At 39.9% G+C, this 23,837-nt stretch overlaps 3 protein-coding genes across 7 annotated transcripts; 1 reads left to right on the top strand and 2 right to left on the bottom strand.

Annotated features, from left to right (window-relative positions):
- Window positions 1–2,936: 2,936 nt before the first annotated feature.
- Window positions 2,937–3,959, bottom strand: LOC147511807 (uncharacterized). The gene has a single exon (XM_086598569.1). The coding sequence runs from the start codon at window positions 3,957–3,959 to the stop codon at window positions 2,937–2,939; it is 1,023 nt and encodes a 340-aa protein (XP_086454695.1).
- An 11,613-nt stretch (window positions 3,960–15,572) lies between these two features.
- Window positions 15,573–16,460, bottom strand: LOC147511806 (uncharacterized). Its single transcript, XM_086598567.1, has one exon. The coding sequence runs from the start codon at window positions 16,458–16,460 to the stop codon at window positions 15,573–15,575; it is 888 nt and encodes a 295-aa protein (XP_086454693.1).
- Window positions 16,461–17,827: 1,367 nt separating this feature from the next.
- Window positions 17,828–23,510, top strand: LOC147511805 (uncharacterized). 5 transcript variants are annotated; one of them, XR_015219502.1, is made up of 4 exons: window positions 17,828–18,060; window positions 19,942–21,199; window positions 21,302–21,540; window positions 22,818–23,510. XR_015219502.1 is itself a non-coding variant. In XM_086603443.1 (2 exons), exon 2 carries the CDS (start codon window positions 18,662–18,664, stop codon window positions 19,703–19,705), a length of 1,044 nt encoding a protein of 347 aa, XP_086459569.1. In that variant the 5' UTR covers window positions 17,856–18,060; window positions 18,237–18,661; the 3' UTR covers window positions 19,706–19,923. The 5 variants fall into 5 exon arrangements, 1 of the variants encoding a protein (XP_086459569.1); XR_015219501.1 differs by lacking the exon at window positions 21,302–21,540 and having other exon boundaries at window positions 17,831–18,060; window positions 19,942–20,718; window positions 20,786–21,199; XR_015219500.1 differs by having other exon boundaries at window positions 17,830–18,060; window positions 19,942–21,540.
- The last annotated feature ends 327 nt before the right edge of the window (window positions 23,511–23,837 follow it).

Genomic DNA, 23,837 nt, shown 5'->3' with positions numbered 1-23,837 from the left:
CGGTACATTTCTCCTTCTACCAGAGTGTATCTGCGTGTTGTTTGTTTCAATCTATTTCTTTATTTTTCATCTACCACCTCTCCTCCCAACAAGAAATGTTTGATAGGGCTCATCCATCCTCCTGCCTCCTCCGCAGCTTGACACACCTCGGCCACCCTCTCAATGCTTGATTTCTCCAATTTCTTTATATGCTTATGGTTCTCTCCTCCGACCCCGGCATTGCGGCCGCGACGTATGCCAATGCGTCCGCATGCCGGTTCTCTCCGTGGACCAAATGTAGGAATCTGATTTTCTTGAACTTGGCTGCCTTGGGATGCACTACCTCCAAGTACTTCGCCATTCGAGCACATCTAGCAACGAATCTTCCATTCACCTGACACACCATCAGGTTGGAATCGAAATACATTGTTAACTCCCCAACTCCCAAGTCCTCGGCCATTCCCAACCCTGCTATTACGGCCTCATACTCTGACTCATTATTGGTGGTCATGAATCCGAGCCTCATGGACAACTCGATTCGGTCATTGTCAGGAGTGACCAATAATACGCCTATTTCGTTGCCCGCATCTGTTGCGGATCCATCCTCGAATACTCTCCATCCATTCCTTTTATCCTAGGGATCAGACCCATCTAGCTCTCCCTCCTGTTCGGGCTCCATGAGCATCTTTTCCCCCCAAGTGGGGTCCTCCGCTGGGAACTCTGCTAGAAACTTCGATACCGCCTGAGCATTTTCCGCGGTTCTTACTTGATATTGCACTTCGTAGGAACTCAGCATTACCGCCCATTTGAGCATTCTTCCAGACTTCTCCGCCCTCAGCGCTTGCTTGAGAGGTAGGTTTGTCACCACTACCACTGAATGTGCTTCTCGAATATGGTTTTAACTTCAACACCGAGAATATCAGTGCCAAGGCATATTTCTCCACCTTGCTGTACCGTGTCTCTGCATCCAGTAGTGTTTTGCTTTGGAAGTATACCAGCTTTTCAATCCTGTCCACCACCCGAACGAGAACTGAGCTTACCGCATATTCGGTCACTCCCAAATATAAGTACAACTTCTCCCTTGGTTCAGGTCGTGATAACAAAGGTGACCGTCCCAGGTTCTTCTTTAATTCTTGAAAAGCCTACTCGCATTTCGGCGTCCACACAAAATCCGGAGTCCTCCTCAATAACCGATACAATGGTCTACATTTGTCGGATGACTTGGATATGAACCAATTTAATACCGCGACCCGTCCCGCTAGCCTTTATACTTCTTTGACGTCCTGGGGTGATGGCATCTCTATTAGTGCCCTTATCTGCTTCTATTCCCCGATGGGTCACAATATAACCCAGAAATTTCCCTATGGTTACTCCAAACGTACATTTATCTGGATTCAGTTTCAAATTGTGCCCCCGTAATATGCCGAATGTTTCCTTCAACCCTTTCAAATGTTCTTCTTTCGACATGCTTTTCTCTACCATATCATCGATATATATCTCAATACCCTTCCGTATCTTACTCGCGAACATCTTCTCCCCCAGTCGCTGGAATATGGCCCCAGCATTATTCAAACCAAAAGGCATCCTTGTGTAGCAATAAGTTCCTCCCTCCATTTTGAATGATGTTTTCTCTTGATCCGGTCCATACATCGCGACCTGGTTATACCCCATCGAGGCATCCATGAAAGAGAAAATCTTGAATCCCGCTATCCGATCCACTAGCTCATCCACCCGTGACATTGGATAACTATCCTTGGGGCACTCGGAATTGACGTTTGTGATGTCCACACACATACGTACCTTTCCGTTCTTCTTAGGTACCGCGACTATGTTGGATAACCAGTCTGTGAATTCTACTTCCCGAATTATGCCCGCTCCCTTTAACCTTGCAACTTCTTCGCGGATCTCCTCCGCGTATTTCGGCCTGACACTGCGCATTTTCTATCTCACTAGTTTGGCATCTTCCCTCATATGTAATCGGTGACATGCGAACTCTGAATCCAACCCCGTGATCTCCTCAACTGTCCAAGCAAAGACGTCCTTATTCTCTGAGAGAAACTGCACTAATTTGACCTTCCACTTCTCTGGCAAATTTGACCCCCACCGATGTGAACTTCTCCTCCTCCCCGGTTCCCACATTCACTAACTCAATCTCGTCCAGCGTTTTTGGTACCGCCGGCATCTCATCCTCCTCTTCCGCGGAGGCACACTGTAATTGCTACGTCTGTCTCTTCCTTGGTTTCGAGGTCTCCCCCTCGTCCCCTCGGATTAACCTCTTCACTGTTCCCTGATGGCTGTTCCTCACTGTCACCTGATTGCCGTGAACTTCGTGCATCCCTGTCGGAGTGGGGAATCTGATCACTTGATAATATGTGGATGGTACTGCCTTCATCTCATGAATCCGCCGCCTCCCAAGGATGGCCTTGTATTGTGAATTTGTGTCTACCACCTTGAATCGAGAGAACACTGTCACAGGTCTAGTGGTCACGGGCAGCAGGAGCTCCCCTGGGTTCAGTCATACTTCCATTGAACCCGTACAAGTTGGTCTACGATGGCCTCAGCTGTCTCCTGTTTATCTTCATTTCTTCCATCCCCCCACGAATAACAAGTCCACCGCACTACCACAATCAATCAGCACCTTTTTCACCATGTAATTTCCCATAGCCACCATGATCACCAGCACATTCTCATGTGGGGAATCGAACATCTTCAAGTCCGCGTCTATAAACACTATGCTTCCTTTTCCGGTCGTTGGCCATGGGATCGACCGCGAATATCCTGCCTCCTCGTTAACTTGCTGTATGCTAGCTGTCTGCAGTATCCTATCCCGGTGAGCGTTGTGACTCAAGATTTCCCCACTGAATATGACATTTATGGTACCCAGTATTCTCCCTTGGTTCGGCCGCTGTTATGCTTTTCCTTTTTCTTTGGTAAACTCTTTTAGCAGCCCCTCCCTATCATCCTTTGTACCAACCACTTGAGGGCGTAACATTCATTCGTCTCATGATTCTGTATTTGATAATACACATAATGCGACTTGCCCGGTATTTCATCTGGTTTGCTCCGCGGACCTCATAGCCCTGTAAATCCTGAATCAACGGCAACAATTCACTCAACGGCCAGTCCAATGGTGTCGGCTCCATTTCCTGATAAGGCTTCCATTCTATAGTTTCCCTACGAGTTTCAATTTTGCCCTTTTTCAGCCGCGGCCCGTAACCACGGCATCCACCGCTCCCTCTGTCTGATGTCTCATATCTTCCACGGTCATCACTTCGATCCAAGGCCAACACGGCCTTCCCTGTCCTCCTCATCTCTTTCTGCAGGGTATCCTCATACCTAATATATTTCTCCACCCTCGGATATAAGTCCTGCAGTGTCGCGATCTCATTCTTAGCCATGGATTCATGTACTCTGGTTCCCGGTCGCAGCCCTCTCTCAAAGACAATCACCGCAGTCCTTTCGTCCAAGTTTTCCACCTTTAGTGTTTTCGCCTTGAATCTACATAAGAATTCTCTCACTGACTCCGCAGTCCTCTGTCTCACGTTGAATAGGGCTGCTATATCCACCACCCGTCTTTTCTGATGTATGAAGTGGTCCACGAAGGCTTGCTCCAGCTCAAGGAAGTTGTTTATACTCTTCGAGGGCAGTCTATAGTACCAGTCTGAGGCTCTCCCTTTCAAGCTTGCTGGGAACATCATGCACCGCAGTCCGTCGTATCTGGGTTCCTGCCACAGCGGCATTTGCTGCCGGAAGTGGTGGATGTGGTCCGCCGGATCTTCGGTCCCATCGTACCTCTCAAATTTGGGCTGGTTGAACCGCTTCGGGACTTCCTCCCTCCAAACTGCATCCGCCAATGGGTTGCAGTTCAATCCCGCCACTACTTGGTTTGTCGTCCCACCTATACCTTTCGCTTGTTCCAAGCTCGCTTTCAGATCGTTGGCGATCAGCTCCTTCACTTGCTCCCTAGTGAGTCCCGGCATCCCTTCTCCCCCCCACATTGGCTCTCCTTTCCTCCTCTCTCACCGTCTCTAACACCTCCCTTTCCGATTCCTCTACGGTCTCCCTCTCCCTTCGCAACTCCTCATTTTCTTCCCTCAACTTCGCCACTTCCTCTCTAAACTGTTTTGTTTTTTCCGATGAGGATGCGGCTGTCTCTTCTATTCCTTGCTCTCCCCCTTCATCCCCTACCAATTCTGCCGCCTCCTCTATGATCGGCACCTTCCTCGGTCGTCTTACACCTCTCTTTGCTTTCATTGCCATACCTATTATTGTTCAGATCTTTCCCCGGCAGCAGCGCCAAATGTATGAGCGTAAGTTACCCCCTTAAGATTCAGTGTCTCCTCCTCCCTTTTCCTCCTTTTCCTTCTTTCCCCTAACACTATTCTTTTTATACCACCTCCCTCCCATCACAGCCGTCCACCTGTCTCCCCATCTATCGTTTCTCGGTCTTCCACGCGTAGGGTTTCTGTGCACCTTTGCACTCTGCGGTACGATACTATACACTCGAAACTACAACTTGTCTTGCTTCGGGCCCACTATTCCTGGCTATCCTCTACTCCCTGACTCCAGTTACTGCGGCTTGCATCGGTCCATCGACCTTTGACCTTGATAGTCGTGGATCCTACCACTACAAATAGAATTGACCTTTCATATAAGTTTGAATTTATGGAGAAATTGACAATTTAACATGGTATCAGAGCCTCTAGTTTCTAAGAGGTCTCGGGTTCAACTCCTACCAGGTGAAGTGTTGTAAAAAAAAAAGTAAGGATCACCTGTTAAGGGGGATTGTTGACATGTGAAGATGTCCATTTTTTCACATGTCCCCGAGACCTCCTCTCGTATATGAATAGAATTGACCTTTCACATAAGTTCGAGCTTATGGAGAAATTGACAATTTAACACAATTCTCGTGGCAGCTGTTTACAGTACATTCAATAATGATATAAACCAGTCCTATAACACAAAGGTATAAGGAGTTAGTAAATGTTGAATTTCCATAGGTTCAAGAGGTTGGTGAGGTACAAGTCATTCACTTTTGACTCAGACTCATCAACTCCATCTTCCTCATCACCACCATTTGCCTAATTTCAAAAGTAAATAAATAAATAAAATCAAAGAACCCAATGGTCATGAAATGCCTTATGATCATCTGCATGTGGGTAAAGTGTAGAGAAGAGACATCGACCTAAGTTGTTCAATTTATAATCGTGGTTTTGATACAGTTGTTCATTCAATACAATTTATTATTGTAATCCGTTTAATTTTCATTATTCAAAAAAAAAAAAAAATGGTGATAGAAAATGCTATGACTTGTTGATCATCAATAAAATATAAATGGCCTATGTGGACCTAATGATCAACAAATCATAACACGCACATTCATTTTTATTTTTATTTTTATAATTGTGCTCTTTTCCATCTTAGGATTTTTAGTGTATCTAGTAACATAAATCAGAGACCACATGAAAAAACTATGAAATAGGTGCGCCAAAGTAGTAGTAGTGTACAAAAATAGATTTAGTAGATATATATCCTGTTTAATTGATATATGTTCCATGCATTGAGGAGGTATGTTCCATGCGCCACCATTAGTCAATTGAGTTGTAGTAAGGTGTAATCCCTTTAGGACTTGATTGTTCACCAACCCAAACATCTCTCCATAAGTCCACTATGTTCCCATTTCCTATAACTCTATAAGCCACTGAGACCTTGTTGAGCATCTCCTATTTTATTTGTATATGTTGTGCTGTATTCGATATGTTCATTATCCCAAATACAACACAACATATACAAATAAAACAGGAGATATAGGATGCTCAACAGTAATCAACACTAGATCATAAGCACTATAATTTGAACGAGCACCAGTTAGCTTCTCACTAGAATAAGCTATAGGCCGCATATATTGACTAATAACCGCGCCAATGCCAACCTTAGAAGCATCGATGTGCACTTCAAACGGTAATGAGAAATCATGCACTGCAAGAACAGGCACAGTAATCAATTTTTGTTTGATGAGTTCAAAACTCACATCAGCCTCCATAGTCCAAACAAATTTACTTGCCTCCATACATGCATTAATTGGTGCAGTAATGGTGCTGAAATTAGGAACGAACCGTCGATAAAACAAAGCAAACCCATGAAAGCTCCGGCAGTCATGTAGATTAGTAGGCCGAGGCCAACGCTTAACAATCTCCACTTTTGATTCATCGACCAAGATACCATCTTTAGAAACAACATGGTTAACACAAAAAGAGCATGGTCAACACAAAAAGAGCACCTTTGAGGTGCTGCAAATAACTGAGCCATTCGTAGAGCAGATAAAGTAACACATCCAATCTAATGAAGATTTAAATTGGGGTCGCGGTATTGACACCCCATAAAATGGGAACTAGCACCCCTTTGATTAAATCTGTGGTACTAGCACCCCTCCATTTAATAAGACATTTTCCATCCACCCCACCATCCAAAGCACCCCCACCCCACTCTTTGGAACTGGCCCGATACAAAACAAAAAAGAAGAAAAAGAGAGAGAACTGGCGGCTACTTCTTCTTCAAAATAGAAAACATTAGCGCTCTCTTCCGCTCCTCTCAATTTGCACCTTCCATCTTCTTTTTCAATTTCAATTTGGACATTTCGGTATTCATCTACTCCTCTTGTCATTCATTCAATTTATTTTTCAATTTTGACTTTTATTTTTCGCAATTTGTTATGTAAATTAAGCTAGGTAATTATTCTAATGGTTTCTTGTAAACTAAATTGGATAAATTTTAAAAAACTAACTTGTATATTTGAAAAAACTTTAATGGTTTATTTTTAGTTTACAGTTCAGCTACAGATTTACAGTATCGCCAGTTTCATAAAAAATTCTATTAATTGTTACTCTGCAATGGGGTTTGAATTTTTAGTTATTCTTGGTTTAATGTTGATTTAAATGATTGTAAAGTGCATTGCTGTTTTTGATTAAATGCGTAAAAGAACTTGAAATGATTAAGTAGATGAATTTGTTGATTATTTTGGATTGAAATGAAGTTGGATAAAGTGCGCTAGATATTTGATGAAATGCCTAAAATGTCGTTTTTTTTGTAATTTTTTTTTAGTTTGGTTTTATTGAAACTAAATGGATGTTGCATTTTTTGCTAAATATATATCGAATGTTTGAATTTTTTTATTTCATTTTAAATAATTGCGATGATGTTGTTTATACTGCTTATCATTAATTTCAAATTTCTTAAAGAATAAACTATGATTAATTGTATGATTTTTATAGTGATGTCTCCTAAAACTAGAGGTGCAAAGGCTTCCTAAGTACAACCTAGTGCTGCAAAGTTGTCAAGAGCCGACAAGCAACCTCAAACTGCTTCTTTTCGTAAAAACCACAACCGAAGAAAGCGGGGTAAGAATGTTATTGAAGAAGAAATTCCAAGTATTTCTGTTTCTGAGGAAGAAAATTTGGAAGAAAGCAATTCCATAGACTCTCAAGAAGGGGCTCAAGAATACTCTGACAAAAATTTTATACTTTCTTTGAAAAAGAAGAAGGAAAAAGCCAAGGGTCCTGATGTAAGAGATGAATATCCCAAAGAGGGTCCATTCCCTGGAGGCCCAACGACAACGACTGTTTCGAGGTGGTATTATGAGCATGTATCTTTCCTTGTTTGGTTGGGAAAGGTGTGTTACTTATGCAATAACATATTTGTTTTATTATATATAACTCATTTGTGTTCGTTGTAATTAATGAGAAAATATGTGTTTTGTAGGAGCGCGGAGTATTGAAAACTCACCAACATACAATGAAGATGTTGGCATGGGTTGTGGAGGGAAAATGCACAACATTTTGGCAAAGGTTAAAGATTCAGGTCTTTCCCCTTTGTTGCACACCTATAGGTATGTTAACAGAGTCGTTCTTTGTGCTTTTATCGAGAGGTGGCATTGTGAGACAAACAACTTTCATCTCCCTTTTGGTGAAATGACAATCACTTTGGATGATATTAAACAACTTACTGGGCTTTCGATTAGGGGTGAAGCGTTGGTTGGGAAAGTCAATATTAAAAAGGCAAATGCTAAACAATTAATAGTGCAAGGGTTATCTCCAGCTGTAACAGAAGCCAAGATAGATGAAGAGTTAAATGATTGTGGTGGTGCTGGTAAGGCTGTGTCTTTGGGTTGGCTTCGTTCTAAGTTGGTGGGAAAGGAAAATAGTAAAGATAGTGAAATAATTGATAATTGTGTGAGGGGTTATTTATTATATTTACTTGGATGTGTACTCTTCCCAAATAAGTCTGGTGATAAAATATATGTGGCAGACATGAAGTTTTTGTTGAATTTGGAAAAAGTGAAAGATTATGCTTGGGGTATGTCTGGCGGAGTGTATTTGTACAAGCAACTAAGCCTTGCTTCTCAGCACGACGTAAGACAATTTTGTGGTTTTGCAGCTTTGGTTGAGGTATGTGTTAAAATGTTTTCTATTTTTATTTTTTTTTGGTATTTTGTAGCATTGGTTGTGGTATGACTTAAATATTTTCAGTCATGGGTGTATGAACATTTTCCTTGCTTCCAACCCCCTTATAATTCTAAATATACTATAGACATGCCACGCATGAAAAGGTAGCTCGTTAGAACCAGTACAAGTGATCTCATGACAAGGTTGGCTTCAGTTCGAGAGGAGCTTGATGAGTTGGAAGCAAGAGATGTAAGATTTAAATTCCATATATATTAAAAATCATGTTGGATTGTATAGTTGTGTCTTTTTAAATATCAATTGTGATTTTCTTTTGTAGGTAACTTGGGATCCTTATAGAGACTTGCGGGCATCTTTTTCTTTTGATGAGGTTTCGTTCTTTAGTGGATGCCTTTGTTGTCTTGATGATTTGGCGGCTTATCACCCAGATCGGGTATTGCGCCAATTTGGTAGGGTTCAAGGTATTCCACTCGAGCCGCTTATACCGGAGCTTGACACGAGTACTCCTTGTAATTACAAAATCATTTACCCAAACATTCAGGGGCATCAGTGGTCACAGTGGTTTAACCATGTGTTAAATGAAACAATGCGTGGAACGGCTGTTGTTGATTCTTCAGACTGCGATCCCAAATATATCGAAAGGTATTACAGTGTTAGCCACCCTCGTGTTCAAAATCCTGTTAGGTGCTATGGATTGTTCAAACGCGCTTCAATGGTTGCTCGACCTACCTATGATGAGGTATGTGTTGTAACGTTTTTTTTACCTCTGTGTTTGTTGTGAATAGGAAGTTGTACGCGTGCGAGTAGTAGTAGTGACGAAAGTAGTAGTAGGTGTCTCCTTTCCCAAAGTCTTAGTAGTTTTACAAAGGCCCCAGTCTCGGTTATTCATTCACTGGTTCCACAACCTCCAAGGCATAGCCACTTTATTTTGGAGATTCCATTCTGGATTCGAATCCTGATGAGTCTGCTCCAGTAGGAAAAAAAGGGTGCATACCCGGATAAAGCTTCATTTGGACGATGATGCCTTTAGTTCAAAGGGGCTTCAGTTCCTCCCCTTTGCTCTGTCCTGAAGCTCATTAGCTAGCCTTTGTTCGAAAAAAAGGCTTGTTCATTCCCAATTCCTGCAACGGATGAGATTGGATAGTAGGTTTTGGCACAAGTTAGATACTAACAATAGCAAATCGTTAAGTGTAGGGCCGTGTAAAGCTTAGCTTCCTTTAGCAGCCAGCCACATGATGATTCAAGTTCGTGGTAGGCGTAGGAGCTGGGTGAAGCATTTCTCATGAGGAATTAGAGGTAGATTGCTTAAAAGACTGGGAAATTTGTTTCTTTTTTCTATAGTCAGCAGCTTTAAGAGAGAATTGGGAGCAATGAATTTCCACATATCCAGGATCCATCATCTAGTGGTTCAGGATAACTCTTTTTTTCTTTAGTGCTCACTTGCTTACCGATCAACCAACTAGCATGAATTCCCTTCCTTGATTGCTTGGCTTTCCCCTCGGATATGAAGTTGTGGGTTGCTCCTGTATCAACTAGGGCCCTAGCCTGCTGGCCGTTTATGCTCATGTCCATGTACATTAGACCCTTAGTGACTTGCTTGGGACTTACATGCTGCTTTTTCACAGCGTTTAGTAGCCTAAGCGCACCCATCTTAGGCTCTTCAGGCTCCTTTTCACTAGCGGCCTCTTCGGTCTTCAGAAGTGCATTGAAAGCCTTATTTAATTCTCTAAGACTGCTTTCTCATTCCTACTCTTCCACCCCTAGTCTCAATTATCAAGAAGTGAGCAAGACAACAAGTCTGCCTTGTCCAAAATGGAAAGCAAGCAAGAAAGCTAGCCATCTTCGACCACATCTTCTGGCCACACTTCCTTGGGCCGATTTACGACTTGAAGTCACTCGAGAAGTGGTGAAGGACCGATTGACACGGCTCTTCGCTTGCCAGGCCCTGCTTTTGGCCAAGGAAAGGGTAGGGGAAGGGTACAACTGGCAGGCCGGTATCTTAAGCACTAACGCATCTTCTCACATAGCCCAAAGTCTATTGCAGGAGGCTTTCCCTATAACTGGTTTTGTTCGTCAATACACCCGGTTATAAATAACACTCTCATGCATTTATTATTGTTGAATCCCAAGTAGAATAAATTCGCTGTATAATCCTTTTTAAGTTTGATGATTGAACTTCAGGAAGTAGCGTACAACTAGTTTCTTATTCTTGTTGAAAGCTGCTATTTTCCCTTCTTCTATGAAATACCTAAGTTGTACTGTGTGCTGGAATGAAGAAAGAAACATGTCAGATTTTTACTCCCTGCTTGCACAGACTTTTGGAAATTTCAGAGAAAGAATATTCCATTTTACCCTTGAGAAGAAATCAAGATCTATGTGTTTGGATTTCTTAGAATTTGATTCGACTGATTTGGACTTATATTTAAATTTATATGAATTGTTTCCCATGACTACGCAGACCAGAAACCATTTTGCTGACATTCTCAAAACTTGAGGTTTAGTCCGGTATTATGATGACTTAGGTACTTGATTAGATAAAAGTTTCTTGAGACTAAATCTAGATACATGTGTCTGAATTTCACAGGATTTGAATTTGACTGATTTGGAATTATATTCAATTTTATATGAATTGTTTCCCAAGACTGCGCAGACCAGAAACTGTTTTTCTGACGTTATTGGAATTTGATCATGTCATGTCATTTTTATTTTTATTTTTGCACGTTACGTTATGACACACGATTGTGTTTGCAGCTAGTGGACTTTCAATATCTATATGCTAAACCCTTTGATCATCAGTGTGGTCTTTTAAATTTGAATTTAAAGAAAGTTTCATGTTTTTTTTAAAAGTTGGCTTACGGATAACTTTTACCTTTTTGTGTTTTGAGAAATATATGTTTGGCCTAGACTTTTAGTTTGTCTTTTTTTTTACTCGATTATGTCTTCAGATTTTTGTCGTGACTTTTAGTTCCTATTTTTGTCGTGGTTTTTTTTTTTTTTCCTAAAATATATGAATTAATGAAATTGCAGATTTATCGTATATCAAAAGCAAAGAGCATTTTAAAGACTCTGATGGATAGGGGAAGTGCTATTGCGAAATAACCGAAGCATACCAAATACTTTCGATTGATGATTCTTCTGCGTCTTCTGCATCCAAAGATCCGGTTGATGGTTCTTCTGCGTCTTTTGCATCCAAAGATCCGGTTCATGATTCTTCTGTGACTTCTGCATCGACAAATCCAGTTGGTTGTCCTGAGAATGAAGGTTGTGTTGTGGTTGTTTCGAATGATGGCGGTCCTGTGAATGTGAAGAAAAGAAAGACTACAAGTCCAGGTCCAGGTCCAACTCAAAGTCGAGGGCGAGGTCGAAGTCGAGGTAGTAGAAAGAAATAGTTCTGATGAGTGTTGGAATATGTAATGGTGTACAAAACTTGGGCTCTTCAAATATTTGTGAAACTTGTTTTCACATATGACAGGTTTTATGATTTAATGTTAAATATAGATGAAACTCTGCTGAAATTTGTTCTTGATATGAAAAGTGTTGGAATATTGTCTAGTTCCTTTTAAAGTGTTTGAAGCGTAAATACCGAACATGAAAAATTCTAATCCAAACTCTCAATTGAATAAACCAAGTAAAAAATGAGCTATGGCAAATGAAGCAAATTCGTTGTATCCTTGCTGCAAATGAAGTGGTTGCGCTATACAAACCCAACGCCCAAATTCGTTCAGCCTAATTGAAAAATATGCACAGCGTAACAGCGTAGGCATAGATGCAAGATTTTACATAGAAGGCTAGTTCCCTCTGCCATCAATGGAGCATACTTGATAGTAGAGTGAACAGAGTTGCCTCATCTTAAACTCAAACCTCATGGCATTCCAGCAAAGGTTCAATCATTTTCAAATAAAAAGTGAGCTACAACAGTTGCTTGCCGTCCATGTGGTCTTTTGGCGGCACCCTTGTGTCGTGGCTTTGTTCTACTGGCGGCACCTGGCTGCTGTGGCATTCCAGCAATGGTTCGACCATTTTCAAGTAAAAAGTGAGCTACGGCAGTTGCTTGCCGTCCATGTGGTCTTTTGGCGGTACCTTTGTGCCGTGGATTTGTTCTGCTGGCGGCACCTAGCTACCGTGGCATTCCAACAAAGGTTCGATTATTTTCAAGTAAAAAGTGAGCTACGACAGTTGCTTGCCGTCCATGTGGTCTTTTGACAGCACCCTTGTGCCCTGGCTTTGTTCTTCTGAGGCACCTGGCTGCCGTGGCATTCCAGCAAAGGTTCGACCATTTTCAAGTACACTATGGAAGTTGCTTGCCATCCATGTGGTCTTTTGGCGGTCCCCTTGTGCCGTGGATTTGTTCAGTTGGCGGTACCTAGATGTCGTGGCATTCTAGCAAAGGTTCGACCATTTTTCAAGTAAAAAGAGAGCTACGGCAGTTGCTTGCCGTCCGTGTGGTCTTTTGGCAGCACCCTTGTGCCGTGGATTTGTTCTGCTTGCGGCACCTGCCTGCCGTTGCATTCCAGCAAGGGTTAAATCATTTTCAAGTAAAAAGTGAGCAACGATAGTTGCTTGCCGTCCATATGGTCTTTTGGCGGCACCCTTGTACCGTGGGTTTGTTCTGCTGGCGGCACTTAGATGCCGTGGCATTCCAGTAGGAAAATAGACACCCACGGTACCCTTGTGCTTGGAAAGTTAGTCTTCCACGTTTCTGACTTGCCGTGAGAGTCTTCCACGGTGGGTGCCTGTCGTGAGTGCCTGTTTTGATACATTTTAAAGTATTAATTTTCTATACTCTTAAACTTAACAAGGTATAGATATACAAGTGTTTTCCTTCAAATTTCATAGTTAATAAACAAAGTAAAGATGATTAACATTTGAATATATTCATAAACACACTCTCTTCAGCATTTAACATTAGAATCCATAAACATGCGTGCAGTCTTAAAATCGAGTATCACTTGGTCATTTGGTCATTTATATTGTTCTATTTTGATAATTCCTTTGTGGTTTGCTTGGTACAATTCAATCTTAGCGAGGTGAAAGGCATTAAATATGTGACATTTGCAAACACATGCACACTATATTTTTTGATACTCTTAAACTTAACAACGTAAAGATATGTAAGTGTTTTCCTTAAAATTCAACATTTAATAAACAAAGTAAAGATGATTAACATTTGATATTCACTTTTTCATTACATTCTCGTCATTCCAAAAAATTATAAGTAACCACCATTTACACAAAATTACAAAATATTACAAGTAACCACCATTCAAAAAAAGTTACAAGTAAACATCATTTTACAAAAGTTTAGCCTTACATTCACTGAAAAACTACATCAAATCATCATCATCATCATCAATGTCAGATAGGATAATTGCATAAGGTTCAACTCCAGCATCAGTCAGAAGTTGAAGGTTCCTAAAAGCCTCCGTGTATGCATCGACTCTAGGTAATGCCCAATCTTTCCATTCACTACCTCCTTGAAAAACAAAATCTCTTTATGAAGTCACAGGTCTAGGGAATAGACAATTCTGGCAGAGTTTTACATTGACATAATGGTTATTGTCTTTGTCGCACAAAACACCAATTATTACTTGGAGGACTTGAATGCAATGGAAGGAAAGAATGTATGCCACTAGGGGGGGGGGGATAAAAAATTAAAACCACGTTATACTTACTAGCAATTAAATAACCGGTTTCGGGCATCAACATATATTTCGAGGAATAACACGGGCTTTTATACCAATCGATGATTGTGCGAAGTTTTGAGACTCCATCATCGTGCCATATTTTATCATATAAATCGTGCCTCCATGTGTCAAAATCTTCAACTAAGTCTTGCCTCACTTGTATCCACCCCATCTCCTTATCAAATCCCATACCAACTGCAATTGCCCGAAAACCACAGTTTCCATCACTGCTCACATTTTCAAAATCTTCTACATATTTTTCAAAAAACTCTTCTACATATTGGCGAAAAGATTCATGCACAAGTGGAAGATATTTTTCTTTCATACTTATCGGAGCAATATGATTCTTTGGAGCTTTTTTCAGAGCAACAATATTTTATGAAGCCTTCTTCGGAGATTCCTTAGGAGCTTTCTGCACTGAAGATATTTTTCGCTTCTTCGGAGCATGTTGCACGGAAGCAACTGATTCATTAGTTGGTATTATAAGAGGTAGTGATCTCTCCCACGCCGAAGGATCTCTTTTTGTCGAGTCTTCATCTTTACTTTCATTTTTCGTTGACCCTTTAGCTTTTTTGCAAAGACTACCAACCGGTCTTCCTTTTGGTTTCACTTTTGTTTGAGGAGGGATCAACCAAGTATTTTGCGGACAACTTATTTCCCTCAATCTTTGTAACAATTTTTTTTTTCTGATCCGCAGAAGAATTTTGGTAATGGTCAACAAACAAAGCAAATTCATCTTGGTAGTCTAGGTCACCTCGATCAATTGGGTTAGGTGTTGTACTTAGCTTCTTCCAAAATGGGTGAATCAGGTTCATAGTAAGCTTTTCCCCCCTCTTAAAAAGACCATTCAATGAATGGGCACATGGTAACCCATGTGTGCGACGAAGAACACAACCACACTTTTTTGCAGAACTTCCTACATTTTCACATCTTTCTCTCTCTTCAAGCAATAGATCCATCGCTTTCCTTAACACAAAGCCTCGAATTTCACTAAATAAAATAATCCTATGTGCATGCCTAATGTTGTTCAAGCTTTGCTCAAGTGAAGCTCTAATTTTGATAACTTGAGCAACGACATTAGGATGGATCAATTCCCACATGTCAAGGAATGTATGATTTTTTCTTCCATTCAATCTTCTCTTTAGTGAAGCATGTGCACCTTCGGCTCGGTTTGTGGTCTTCTCACCAAAGTTCACACAACGATCTGACCAAGCATCAACAAATTTTTCTCTACAAGACATCCATGTGTTTTGAAGATAATCAATCAAATCTGAAAAACTCTTTGAACTTCTCGACAATATAATTCCATTGCCACTCCACCTCCGCTTCAGTTGTAGAACTTACCAAACGATCCCACAAACTAAAATTTTTTTTGCACGATTCCACATTAGGAAGCTCTTTTCTCGCCCTATGTGCAACATTCATATTTATGTGAAATCGGCACAACAATTTAGTAACTTGAGGGAAAACAACTTCCAAAGCTTTCATCAGCATCAGCATCAGCATCAGTCAGCATTACCAAAGGTGTCAAGTCATCCAACATTAACTTAAATTTCTCTAGTGCCCAACTAAAGCCATCTGTAGTTTCTCTCTGCATTAGACAATAAAATACCGAAAAAGTCTTGTGAGTAGGGGTGACACCTACGATCTCGAATAGTGGGTAGTCATGCATATTTGTCTTGTAGGTAGCATCCATGATGAAGACATATAGGAAACACTTGGACAAAGATATGATGTCTGGATGCGCCCAACACAAATCCCTAACCTTATCTGTACTATCTACACGTCTAACATGGTGAATATACCCTTCCTGAGAAATCAAATGTAAAAGATGTTGCATTTCTGTTCTACCTGCCATGACTTCTACTTTATTTTTCTTGTGAAAGTTGTATAGAGTTTGTACGGTCGATGTATTATCTGGAAATCTTTCCTTAAGGTTCTTAAGAGTATTATTGAGTCTCATCCCTGCTTTCATCAAATCAGCGACTAAAGCTTTCTCTTCAACTCTTAATCTATTGGCATATGAGTGGCCCTCTAGCTGTACAGCAACAGAATGATTATGACGGCCAAAAACCACCTCAATTTTCCAACAATCTTTTGAATAAGGAACAAAAACTCCTCTTATTTTGAATCGACAACCACACTTTCTCGTTCCCGCGTTTTTCTTGCTTGAAGTGATTTTCTTTACCATTTCTTTTTTCACATGCACTCGATACTCACCAGAGCGCTGACATTCCAAATATATTCTTGGAGTCCTTCCACTAGTATTTAGATCCGACCTCCCAGTAACAATAATCATGCCCAAACCTCTCCCCACTTGTTGGACCCAATTTACCATTTCTTTACGAGATGGGAACACCTAAATTCGCCAAACAAAATCACATAAAATAATATCATTAACTCAGATAAAACAAGCATTTCTTTGATTAATAAACTAAAATTTTATGACTTTCCACATCTGTAACAAATGAATCGCTAAAATCTAGGTACTCCATCCCGCTACTTTGATCATGGAGCTCATCATTCGAAACATCCTGTTAATTCGATAAAATATATAAATAATGAAAGTGATACATTGGCAAATAAAAAAAAAAAACAATTATGACCAAACCTGAGAAACTCTTCAATCCTCTTCAATCCTCATAAATTCACTTGTATACTCATTCGCCGGTAACTAAAAAGCAATAAAAAAAAATGATTAAAAAAATTATAAATTCACATGTTTTGTGCTATTCTTATGGTTCGATATAAGGCCATTTTATTCATCTTCCTGATTCTGTCTGTTACAGCCTTCAAGGTAATGGTAAACTTTATTCTCACTCACTACTCACTACTCACTTGCCATGCATTTTTTTTTATTCACACGTTTGTATACAATTTTACTATGCTTTAGTCATTGATGTGAAATTAGTCACAAACTTGTCTCTAAAGCTTCAATTTATTTCTGCTAGTCTGCTAATACAAGTTTTGAACTTAAATGACTTTTTACTAGAATACTATTATCCCATTCAAGTTTTAACTATGGAAATCAGGGGATACCCTTAATTTGCTCTATTTCACATGTTAATGGGAATAACTTACTGCCGAAATCCATTAGATGATAAAATATTGTGAAAAAAAAAAAAAAAGAAAGAAAAAAAACTCACTGGTGATTGTCGCTTTTCATTTATGTAAGATGTGTGGTAATAAAGGTCATTGTCATTCTCAACTGACTCATACGTCGAATTCTCCAAAATCCCTAACGTGAAATTTGTAATAATTGAGTCTTCTTCAATTTCATTAGGCCATTCATTGGGGTTTATAGAAGGGAGTGTAGTATTTTCATCACTCATATTTGAAGGAACTAAATTTTGGTGGAATTGAGAATGGCGGGAGTTTGGTTTCGCTAGGACAAGAAAAGAGAAATGGAGGGAAAATGTCGGATGAGAATGAGAAATATAAGGTTTGGTTTTTTTTTTTTCAAACTTGGGGTGCTTATTTGGACAAACAAAGGTGGGGTGCTTGGTGGGGGTGTAAACCCATATGAAGAAGGGACATAGATGGAATAACCATTATTCTACTACTATTTTACCAAAGGGGTGATGGTCATATGGGGTGCCAATATGGCGACCCTTAAATTGACTTACGAAAATTTGAATTTGTGTTTTCATGTATGTCATATGAAATACGGTTTCTATGGGGGTAGTTTCGTCTTTTAGGATCGGTATTTTCTTTTTTGTCGGAAAATTGGGTGGGTTGTGCACAAAGGGAAATGCCAATAAAATTAGAATTAGACATTGTTTTAGAAGGAGCTCAACGAGAATTAGAAAAACAGAGCAAAATTCGAATTAGAAGAACCCAATCTCAATCCTCTATATATAATCGAAATATCCTTATTGTTCATTTGTTGTTGTTCTTCTTCAATCTCATTATCCGTGGATCTTATACTAGCATACACGGTAAGTAAGTTTTGTGTTCTTTGTTTGTTGATTAAGAGTTAGAGATCAATAAATTATTGTATTTATTGTTTTCAAATGGCTTCTACCGATGCAAGTAGTGTAGTGAAGAAGAAGCAGAGGTTAATAGGAGGATTGGGTCGTCATAATTATAGTGGTAGTTTTTGTTATTTCGACAGCCTACCCGAAGAAATAACTTTGGAAATTCTCTTTCGTCTCACCGCGGAGGATCTCTCGAGTTCGAAATGTGTATCCAAGCTTTGGTCCTCTTTCATCTCCCGACCCACTTTCGGGAATGCTCACTTACAACGACAACAAGAAGAACAAGGGATAATATTTACAACTGTTGCAAAACCCACTAATATCATTCCTAATTACCAGTATAATCATTTCTCCATCAGCCTATCACCGCCAATACCGCCATCATTGAATCCCCGAAAGGAGTTGAAAATTCCTTTTCACAAGCTTATTAAGAAGTGGAGAACAAGTCGTTGATGAGAATGACAAGGAAAGCATCATGTGACGGTTTACTCCTCTTTCAAAACAAGTATAATCCTAAACTTCTTTACATATCCAACCCACTTCCAGGCTCTTCCTCCTACCAATGGCCCAATTTCTAATTGGGCACTGTTTCCTGACCATCATTCTACTTCTGTTGGTAAATACAAGGTGTTTGGCCCTATTCCGCACTCTTACTGTCCGTACTGGTGACTGTGTTATGTTACAAGTAGTTGATGAGAATGACAAGGAGGCTGTGTTATGTTTAAAAGCATCATGTGACGGTTTACTCCTCTTTCAAAACAAGTATAATCCTCTACTTCTTTACATATCCAACCCCATTACCTCCCACTTCCAGGCTCTTCCTCCTACCAAAGATCCATGTTCTAATTGGGCACTGTTTCCTGACCATCATTCTGCTTCTGTTGGTAAATACAAGGTGGTTGCAATCCTGGGGCGATCCATATTTAGCACTCTTACTGTCCGTACTGGTTACTGTGACGCAAAAGCTACTACTCATACTTATCCCTGGGTGGTATGGGGGAAGGGTTGTGATTCTGATGATTTTTTCAATGTGTCCTCGCAAATTGTTCAGTTTCAAAAGCATCTCTTTTGGTTGACAACTGAGAAGGACAACGCTGACAACTCTCCATTTCTTACTTGTGAAGAATGCTATTACCTATACATGTTTGATATCAAGGTTCGCAAACCACCAGCCAGGAAACAAGTTCCACGCCACCTGGTGCAACCCTCCCCGTTTACACCTTGCAACAGCCCCCACCTCTTATCTGTGCTGAATGGTGAATCACTGTGCCTCACTATTGTTTCTCCTCATCAGTTGCAGATGTTTGTTTTGCATGACACTCTTACAAACGTTTGGACCAGCTCTTATTGCATCCGCCTTCAATCCTTGCGGAACCATCCTCCTCTAACCAGCTTCTTGTCAGACAACACATGCCTTGTCGCAATGAGAGGTGTTGACTCAACTAACTTATCCAACCTCGTCAAAGTCGTCATACACCTTGACGACGAGCTGTGGCTTTATGACCTGGGCACCCAAGAGCCGAGGCAAATTGGCCGTCTAAGCAAGGACTGGAAGCTTACACGGCCCTACTTCTTCCACTCCAACACACTTGTTACCCTGCATTGATTACTGATGGTCACTCTCTTGTTTTATTTTCTCTGCTGTGCTGAACGAAATAAATAATGTGTATGAAGTCCTTTGTATTAGCTAAATAAGTTATTTTCTTTTCTAATGAACTAGTACTAATACTGTCCTGTCATTTCATGCTTCCTTTACTTGTATGTTGTAAGAAGTTAGCAATCCTGAGGAATAATCTCTGTATATGGTGAGTTTTGATTCTTGCATGTTTTTTTGCCTGGTAGATGCATCCAGAGAACTCAATTCTGGTGCTTCAAGATTGTGTTCTTATAACCTATTATGAAGCACGGACACTGACACACGACACGGATACGACATGACACGACACGGACATGCAAACACGGCTAAATTCAAAAAAGTATGACACGGATACGTCATGGACACGTTAAATATATATAAGTTCAATAATGCAAGCTAATGCCAACGAAAGAAATTAATAACAATTACAGCAGATTTGTAACAAATATATTTAAAAAAGACTTGGCAATCATCAAACGCAGTCGTGCATTGTGCCTCATTTTTCTTATTTCAAGAGTGAAATAAAACCCTACCAAGTCGTGTCTTCTTTTAAGTATTTTAATGACTTTTTAAAAAATAAGAATAAAATGTAGAAGTGTTCACCGTGTGTCCCCAGCATAGCGTGTCCACGGAGTGTCGGAAATTTTAAAAATTAATTAATAAATCCGACACTCCAAATCGAGTAGCGGACACGTGTCGGGGAGTGTCGGTGTCCGACACGGATACGTTGCCTCTAGAGGAGTGTCCGTGCTTCATAGCTTATAACTACAGTAAAGTTGGACCTATATTCTTGGGCAGCAAAGGACTTGATGAATCTGGTTTCACCGGTCTTACTTGTTAAGAGTCTCAGCTCGACACGAGCAAAACACAATTCAAAGTGGCAGTTAGAAGGAAAGAGCTAGAAATCGAGTCAAGAACAAGCAAAGGCCTGCATCTGAGGAAATCTCTTGAGGGAAATCCTGAATCAAACATTTCTTTGGCAGGTAAAAGCCAGATATATGTTTTAAAGGACTTGGTCGTATAGTTGAAATCAACACTTTTGCTGAGCAGGTTGCAGTGGACAGTCTTACTTACTCATTGAAGTCAACATTCAGAATGGAATTACTTGCACTCCAGTTATTGTTGGCGGATTGATTTAAAAAGTGAAGATGTTGAGCGGTTGGTGGGTGGGAAAGACAACCAGTTGATTTATGTTGAGCGATTCTGTTTCTCCTACGCCTCAGATATTTTTCTTACCGTCAATCTCATTCCACATCCCACTTGCAGTAGCAGGATGCAATGGTGCCCAGTAGGAGTGTTTGTCATAATTCTTCATTGTTTGATGTTAACTTGGAAGCTACCTGGGTCGCCACATACCTTTTGTTTCTCTCATGAGCTGAATGAATGGCACTTGCAATTGGGGAGCTGCCGTGGTGGGGGGTATGACAATCCTCTGGAAGCATAGAAATCTTCTAGTCATGGAAGGTAAAAAGATCAATTCCAGTTGGTGTCAAAAGCAAACAACTAGAATTATTCAGCAAGCTAGTTTTTTGTCTAATGGTTGTATGCATAATTCCATTGGTGCAGTGAGTTGGTTATTATAAAGAATTGGTCTGTCCCTTGTTAACCGAGGTCTGCCCCTGTGATCAAAGAGTGCAAGTGGTCTCTCCCTCCTTGTTAGAGTTCTTTGTGAGTCATTAGATAGGTGGGACGCTTCTAATGACTCAGAAATGAACTCTAACACTCCTTATGGCACTATTAAAGTCAACTGTGATGGTGCTGCAAGAGGGAATCCTGGCATGGCTGGCATAGAAGCTGCTTGTAAAGTATAAATCTTTTGTAGAGAAGCACTTGGAATACATTTTAAAAAAATTTGGTCACTGAGATTCTTTAAAATTTTGAGTTATTCAATCCTAACCTTTCGTTTATTGTTGAGATTTGTGAGGATGTTGAATGAACTGAAAAGAGCTGATGGCAAGACCAGTAGAAATTACATAGGGTTATTTCTGGAGTTGTAATATACTGTAGAGGACATCATCCTCAGTAGGAGGTATCACTGGGTCAGTTATATATATCAAGGCAGTGATGAAGTTGAATTCCAGCCTATTAGGAATATAGCCTCACCTCTAAATTTATTATTTTTTCTCCTGTCTTATTGTGCATCCTTTATGTCGGTAGCTTAGAGCTAATATTTTGTGTTTAGGTTTGTTTCCAATTGATCAGGTCATATATAGTAATAGGTGCTCTTCATTTTGTGTTAGTCAAATTATTAATTTCAGTAATTATGCCATACAGATTTGTCTCTACTTACCTTAACTCAATTAATTAAACTATATATAGGATTAGTAAAACATTAGACCTTTGCTGTCATACAGATTCATGTAATTTCTTGCATCATTTTTTGTGGTATTCCCCTTCAATGTGGTTTGTCCCAATTAAAGGTCAAACACCACCTCCGCTAATAGTTTCTTGCATTCTTTTTTTTTTGTGGTTCGATGCATCAATTCTTAGTTATCAAATAACGTTCTCTTGTGGTATTTCAATATCTGTGTTATGTCGTTTGAATTTAACATTGGTAGAATGACCTTTTAATGACTTGGTTGGCATTTGATGATTTTGAATGTTCTCAAACGCTTTTCTGTTTTTTGGATTGTTTGCTTTCGTATATAATGATTATTTTGTAGCTTTCTTGCAAGTGTGTAGAGGGATGAATCTTATCCATGTATTCCACCAAAATCCTTTGGTTGTTCCTATCTATTTTTAGTCATTTGAGAATGTTCGATATGTGAAACGGTTTTATCTCTGCTACTCTTAAGTTTTTTCAAACATTCCTTGTCGTCACGTTTGATTCCAATCTTGTATGTAGCTCAGGTTGGTAGGTGTATCCAAGGTTTTCAGTTGTTAGGCAGTCCTTTACCTAGACATCAAACCCCCAAAGAATAAGTCAGTGACTCAGTGTAGTGTTAACCTTCAATAAACACTATTGGAAATCCTTTTGTTGGCAGCTTGCAATGATAATTCTTTGCATGCAATTGATGTTTTAAGAACTTTGCCTGTGTCTTAAATTCATGAAGTTAATGCAAGCTGAATCGTATACCTGCAGATACTTAACTATGAACGGGATGCGGATACAATCAATGAAGTTAATGCAAGATGGATCTTATACCTGCAGATACTTAACTATGAATGGGATGCTGATACAATCCATGAAGGTGTACACACAAAACTGCATTCCTGAGGTTGCAGACTCTTATGAAGTCTGAAGTATAGCTCATTCCTGAGGTTGCAGACTCTTATGAGTGGTAGTTGATAAGGGTGATAGTGGAGGCCGGTATATTTTTAGGGATTCTCAAGGCAGTGTAATAAAAGCTTTTATTGGATGGTCTAAAGAGAGTTTTGTGATATGCTAGGAGATGCATGCCATAATACGACGTATAGGTTGCAGCAAAATGGTATTATGTTTGGTGGTTTTTTGATGATGAAGAACAGTCCCTGGTGTATTTGAGCTGAAGTGAAAGAGTGAAGCGGAAACAAGGGTATAACGACTCAAATCAAGTTCTTCTACCGCTAGGGTGTATGGCTCAGAGCATAGTGTTCTAGACTATGTTGCAGAACACTTGAATGGCAATGGTCAATGATGGTGACACACAAAAACAAAATGTATTAGACCCAATACTTGATTTCTTTACGTACAACATTCTATTTGAAACTTTCTCCATTTGATTTTGTTTTATATAGATTCAATTGTTTTCCGTTGATGAAGAGAAAAATAAATCTATTAGTTCATGAATGTTTATATTGGCTTCAAAATAGAGATGTAATTGTTGGATTTTATTGATTGCGTATTATGTAAAACTAATACTCTTCTCTCTCTCTCTCTTTTTTTTTTTTTTAACAAAATATTGTGGTGAAGTGAGTTTAACTGAAGATGAAAGATTGTTGACTTTCGAAGGGTTACGCGGTTTTATACTTATTGTGCAAGTAGGCATTGATTTTGTCAATTTTTCAAACGGCAATGGGGCAATGTGCCGCCATAAAGTTACCCTCTTGTGTGTCTTTTAGCATAAATCATCCAATGCATGCCATTGGTGTTAGGAGGTAGTTCACTGGAATAAAGACTTAC

The sequence above is a fragment of the Coptis chinensis genome, chromosome 3 (assembly GCF_015680905.1).
Source record: "Coptis chinensis isolate HL-2020 chromosome 3, ASM1568090v1, whole genome shotgun sequence".
In the NCBI taxonomy this organism is placed as follows: Eukaryota; Viridiplantae; Streptophyta; class Magnoliopsida; order Ranunculales; family Ranunculaceae; genus Coptis; species Coptis chinensis.
This window is presented reverse-complemented; position numbering and strand designations above follow the sequence as displayed.

What these genes read in the sequence shown, in the direction of transcription:
- LOC147511807 (XM_086598569.1), bottom strand. Translation starts at nt 3,959, where the DNA reads ATGCCGGGACTCACTAGGGAGCAAGTGAAGGAGCTGATCGCCAACGAT.
- LOC147511806 (XM_086598567.1), bottom strand. Translation starts at nt 16,460, where the DNA reads ATGGTAAATTGGGTCCAACAAGTGGGGAGAGGTTTGGGCATGATTATT.
- LOC147511805 (XM_086603443.1), top strand. Translation starts at nt 18,662, where the DNA reads ATGGCCCAATTTCTAATTGGGCACTGTTTCCTGACCATCATTCTACTT.